Source organism: Nothoprocta perdicaria, unplaced genomic scaffold, assembly GCF_003342845.1.
Source record: "Nothoprocta perdicaria isolate Ctin4 unplaced genomic scaffold, notPer1 scaffold_103, whole genome shotgun sequence".
Taxonomy (NCBI): Eukaryota; Metazoa; Chordata; class Aves; order Tinamiformes; family Tinamidae; genus Nothoprocta; species Nothoprocta perdicaria.
Window position 1 is genome coordinate 1,664,075 of NW_020454128.1, and position 5,255 is coordinate 1,669,329.

The 5,255-nt window shown below is 71.6% G+C and overlaps 1 protein-coding gene across 1 annotated transcript in view; it reads left to right on the top strand.

Annotated features, from left to right (window-relative positions):
- The window catches only part of CNNM4 (cyclin and CBS domain divalent metal cation transport mediator 4), an 8,260-nt gene extending 3,148 nt beyond the window's left edge, over positions 1 to 5,112 (top strand). Inside the window, exons 2-8 of the mRNA XM_026042556.1 lie at positions 25 to 1,093; positions 3,167 to 3,310; positions 3,375 to 3,512; positions 3,839 to 4,008; positions 4,082 to 4,181; positions 4,650 to 4,831; positions 4,903 to 5,112. Of these exons, the coding sequence (XP_025898341.1) occupies positions 25 to 1,093; positions 3,167 to 3,310; positions 3,375 to 3,512; positions 3,839 to 4,008; positions 4,082 to 4,181; positions 4,650 to 4,831; positions 4,903 to 5,109 (2,010 nt within the window). The 3' untranslated portion in view covers positions 5,110 to 5,112. The remainder of the gene's footprint in view (positions 1 to 24; positions 1,094 to 3,166; positions 3,311 to 3,374; positions 3,513 to 3,838; positions 4,009 to 4,081; positions 4,182 to 4,649; positions 4,832 to 4,902) is intronic.
- Positions 5,113 to 5,255: the final 143 nt, after the last annotated feature.

Genomic DNA, 5,255 nt, shown 5'->3' on the forward strand with positions numbered 1-5,255 from the left:
GCCGCGCGCGGCGCCTGCCCCGAGCGCTCGCAGGACCTGGTGGTGCAGCCGGGCCCCGCGGAGGCGCGCAACACGTCGGCGCTGCTGCGCGTGCGCGTGCAGCCGCTGCGCAAGGACGAGCAGGCCAAGACGTACGTGCTGTGCACGCAGCGGCGGCCCGGGCAGCCCTGGCTGCCGCACCAGGGCGCCGACGGGCGCATCGTGGTGCTCGAGGAGAAGAAGTCGCTGCTGCCGCTGTGGCTGCAGGTGATCCTCATCGGGGCGCTGCTCGTGCTCTCGGGCATGTTCAGCGGGCTCAACCTGGGCCTCATGGCGCTCGACCCCATGGAGCTGCGCATCGTGCAGAACTGCGGCACCGACAAGGAGAAGCGCTACGCGCGCAAGATCGAGCCCATCCGCCGCAAGGGCAACTACCTGCTCTGCTCGCTGCTGCTGGGCAACGTGCTGGTCAACACCACGCTCACCATCCTCCTCGACGACCTCATCGGCTCCGGCGTGGGCGCCGTCGTGGCCTCCACCATCGGCATCGTCATCTTCGGCGAGATCATGCCGCAGGCGCTGTGCTCCCGCCACGGCCTCGCCGTGGGCGCCAACACCATCCTGCTCACCAAGTTCTTCATGCTGGTCACCTTCCCGCTCTCCTTCCCCATCAGCAAGCTGCTCGACTGCATCCTGGGCCAGGAGATCGGCACCGTCTACAACCGCGAGAAGCTGGTGGAGATGCTGAAGGTGACGGAGCCCTACAACGACCTGGTGAGGGAGGAGCTCAACATGATCCAGGGCGCCCTGGAGCTGCGGACCAAGACGGTGGAGGACGTGATGACCCCGCTGCACAACTGCTTCATGATCAACAGCGACGCCATCCTGGACTTCAACACCATGTCGGAGATCATGGAGAGCGGCTTCACGCGCATCCCCGTCTACGAGGACGAGCGCTCCAACATCATGGACATCCTGTACGTGAAGGACCTGGCGTTCGTGGACCCCGACGACTGCACGCCGCTCAAGACCATCACCAAGTTCTACAACCACCCCGTGCACGTCGTCTTCCACGACACCAAGCTGGACGCCATGCTGGAGGAGTTCAAAAAGGGTGAGACCGCCGAGCTCCGGGCTCCGCCGCCTCCGGCTGTTGGGATTTGGAGCAGCGGGAACGGGGCCGGGCTTCCGGGCGCCGGGAAGGGGCTGGAGCGCCGCTCGCGCCCTCTCTGCCGGCCGCTGAAAGCGCGGCGCGGCTGCTGCCCGCCTCGGTGCTCCCGCCGTGCGGCTCCCGGCAAACTGCTCCCTCCTGCGGCACGGTCCAGGCGCCGGGAATGGTGCCGCTCGCGGCGGGAGGTTCCGCCCGGCGCGGCCCGGAGCCGGCCGGGCCGCCCGCCTCACCCGGAAGCGGCTCCGCTCCTGCCGCCGCTGTGCGCCCTGGTGCCGGCCCTGGCGTCGCTCCCGCGGCCCGGCGGGTCCGGGTGGAGGTTGGGCACCTGGGGCACCGCACTGCCATTCCCGGGCCGCTTCCCGACCCCCGGCGCGGGGCAGGACCGGGAGCTGCCCGTGGATCCCGGTGTCGCCACGGAGCTTTCCCGGGAAGCGCCGGCCGCGGCGCTCTGCGGCCCTGGGCCCCATGGCTGCAGCCGCCCGGGAGGGCTCAGAGCAGCCCGGCATACAGGGCCCTTTCCCGGCTGGAACGCCTGAGGGGAAGCGCCCGCGGCCCGGCTTAGGGAGGCCTGGTGCCTGCCGGCTTTGCGGGAGCTCCGGCCGGGATTCGGGAGCCGCCTGGCAGCGCCGAGCGAGGTGCCGTGCCGCGGCCTCCCCGCGCGCCGCACTCTTTGTGCTGGCGTCTCCTCGCCTGGGAGCCTCGCGCGCTCATTCCCAGTTAATGGAAACCTCCCTGGCAAAAGCCTCAGTTCGGGCCCGCCTCGAGGGTCTCACGCGAGCGGTGCGAGGGAGACGCTGCCACCGGCCGCACCGCTCATCCCGGCCGCGCGCGGAGCACCCGGCGCCCAGTGCTGGGGTTATGGTGGTGCCAGCACCGGCTTTTCCCCCCTGGCATGCGGATTTCCGGCTCCTTCGGTGCCATGCGGCGATGGAGGAGGACGGCTGGGGATGAGGATGGGGATGAGGGAAGGCCCCGGGCGCCCAGCCTTGGCCTCGGAGCTCCGCAGTGCGGGTGACGTGGGCGCCGCCGTGTCCCCGTGGCTAAGGGAGCCGGGCTTTGGCAGCGGGAGCCGGCGCCTCTGCTCCGGGCCGGCCCTGGGCTCCGGGGGCTCGTCCCGGAGGCTCCCGCGGCCGGGCGGGATCGGCGCGGCGCCCTTTGCTCCGGCTCCGCTCCCGCGCTGTTTGCTCGGCCGCTCCCGTCCCGTCACCTCCGCCCTCCGCGGTGGCAGGGAGAGGCCGAGGGCGAGACATGAATCCCGGGGGGCTCCCGGACGGAGCCCAGGAAAGCGGCGCCTTTCCCAGCCCCTTTTCCCGCGGGGACACTGGGGTCATCCCCGGCATGGGAGGCAGGAGCCGAGTGCAGAGCTCCCAGCCCCCACGTCCCACTTTTCCCCTGGCTGCTGTTCCAGTTGGGCAGGAGCTGAGGAGCGAGCGGGATGCTCCAGGCTCCGGGAATGCTGCCCGCGGCTCCGCGCGGGAACGTCGCCTCCCGTTGCGCCCGCGTTTCCGCAGGCCGGGGGAGCGGGGCCTGCCGGGGCCCGGGGGTTCATGGCAGCACGAGGAGCCCTTCCCGGCGCCGGCCCGGAGCCTCGGGACGGGACCCAAGGGTGCTCCCCTTTCCCTGCGCTCGCGCCGCGGCGCCTGGAGCTGCCCGAGCGGCTCCCGGGAGCCGCAGCCGGCACCGGGAGAAGCCCCTGGCCAAGCCCTGTGCCTCCCGGGAACCGCTGGTGACCTTAACGACTGTCATTATGCCTGGAATTAGGGCCCAGCCCAAGGGCTCGTCTAGGTTTTACCTCTCCTGTTGTTTCCTGCCTGGGAGCAGTGGGATCGGCCGCCTGGAACACCTGGATGGGCAGATCCCGCGCAGGGAAGGGCCAGGCCCGTGGGGCCAGCGGCACCCTTGAGCGCAGGCTCCTTGGGCGCAGGCTCCTTGGGCGCAGGCTCCTCTCCTGGTGCTGGAGGAGCCCCGGGAAGGCCCCACTTCCAGCGGGCGCCCTTGACCCGCGTGCCTCCGCAGGGAAGTCCCACCTGGCCATCGTGCAGAAGGTGAACAACGAGGGCGAGGGCGACCCCTTCTACGAGGTGCTGGGGCTGGTGACGCTGGAGGACGTCATCGAGGAGATCATCAAGTCGGAGATCCTGGACGAGTCGGACATGTACAGTAGGTGGCGGGGGCCGGGGGGAGCCGGGTCCCGCCGGGCGCCGCTAACGCCCGCTCCCGACAGCCGACAACCGCAACCGCAAGCGGGTGGGCAACCAGAAGAACAAGCGGGACTTCTCGGCCTTCAAGGACCCCGTCAACGAGCTCAAGGTGAAGATCTCCCCGCAGCTGCTGCTGGCCGCACACCGCTTCCTCTCCACCGGTGAGTGCCGGGGGCGGCCGTGGGCCCCGCCGGACGCCGCGAGGGACAGGGCTGCCGGCAGCTCCCTGCTCTCCGGGACAGCGCGGTCCCCATGTCCCTGTCACCCCTTGTCCTGCAGCCGCCCCTCTTGGGCTCTCCCTGTGCACGGAGCTGTGGGAGACTCCAGACTTCCAGCTGGGGAGGTGTTGGTGGGATCAGGCCCCTCGAGGGCGCAGTCCCAGGGGACAACGGTGCTGGCACGGACACCGTCACCTCGCGGGCCGTCCAGGCAGCCGGAGGGAGGCCGGACGACGCGGCGCTCTGACCCCGTCCCCTCTCATCCTCAGAGGTGACCCTCTTCACACCCAACTTCATCTCGGAGAAGATCCTGCTGCGGCTGCTCAAGTACTCGGACGTCATTCAGGAGCTCAAGTTCGACGAGGAGAACAAGAAGTCTCCCCGCCACTTCCTCTACACCAAGAACAAGGCGGCCGACTACTTCATCCTCATCCTGCAGGTAGCGGCGCCGGGCGCGGGGCCGCGGGACGGCCGCGCCGCGCGGCCTCCCTCACCCCGCGCCTCCCTCGCAGGGCAAGGTGGAGGTGGAAGCCGGCAAGGAAAGCATGAAGTTCGAGGCGGGAGCCTTCTCCTATTACGGGGTGATGGCCCTGAGCCCGCCTCCGGCACCAGGTAAGCAACCAGGCTGCCCCTGGCCCCGTTAATGCAGCACCGGGGCCACCTCCGCCTGTCACGGTCCCACCCGGCTCCGTGGAGGATCCCTGTGCCCGGGTGCCTTCCTGGCCCACGTCCGGACACCTCTGTGGTGCCTCCCGCCACGGGCACGGTGCCCGCACACGTCGCGGGTGCCCGCGAGCTCCATAACCCGGCCCTCGGGCCGCACCGCGTCCCGCCGTGCCCCGCGCTCACCCGCTCGTGCTGGGGGGGACAGGCAGGGACCCGTCCGACCCGGGGGCAGCACCAGGGCTCTGCATCCCCCCGGCACGGGGCTCCGGATCCCGCTCCGGAGCAGCCTCCCCCGGGGCGCAGCGGCCGCCTGGGGCAGCGTGTGCGGCCGGGCGGCGCATGCAGCGAGTCGCCAGGTCTGAGCGCGGCCCCGCGGGGCGGCCGCCGCTCACCGCCCGCTCCCCGTGCCCGCAGAGGTGCGCTCGCCGTCGCACGTGAGCGGCCTCAACCGCTCGGCCTCGCTCAGCTGCCACGAGCGCTCCGACTCCGGCTCGTCGCCGGCCAGCGGCAGCAACAACCAGCTCAACGTGGGCGCCGGGCCCCAGTACGTGGCCGACTTCAGCGTGCGGGCGCTCAGCGACCTGCAGTTCGTCAAGGTGAGCGCGGGAGCGGCGGCGGCGGGTGCCGGCGGCGCGGGCGGCCTCCTCACACGCGCCTCCCGCTCCAGATCACGCGGCAGGAGTACCAGAACGGCCTGCTGGCCTCCCGCATGGACAGTTGCCCCCAGTCGCCGGACAGCGGCGCCTCCAAAGGGGAGAGCGGCGTGCCAGAGAAGCCGGAGCCCGCGGGCACGGACGAGACCACCAGCCTCCTGAACGAGAGGAACTGCCTGAGCCGCAGGAGCAACCACAGCTCCCTGGAGAACTCCATCTGACGGCGGCGCCGCCGGGGCCGCGCGCGGCGCCCAGCTGCGGGGACACGCGCGTGCCCCGCGGAGCTTCTCTCCTTAGGGACCCGTCCCCGCGGGTAAGGGGCTCCGCGGCGGCCGGCGGCGCCGCACGCAAAGGGAAGCCCTCCCGC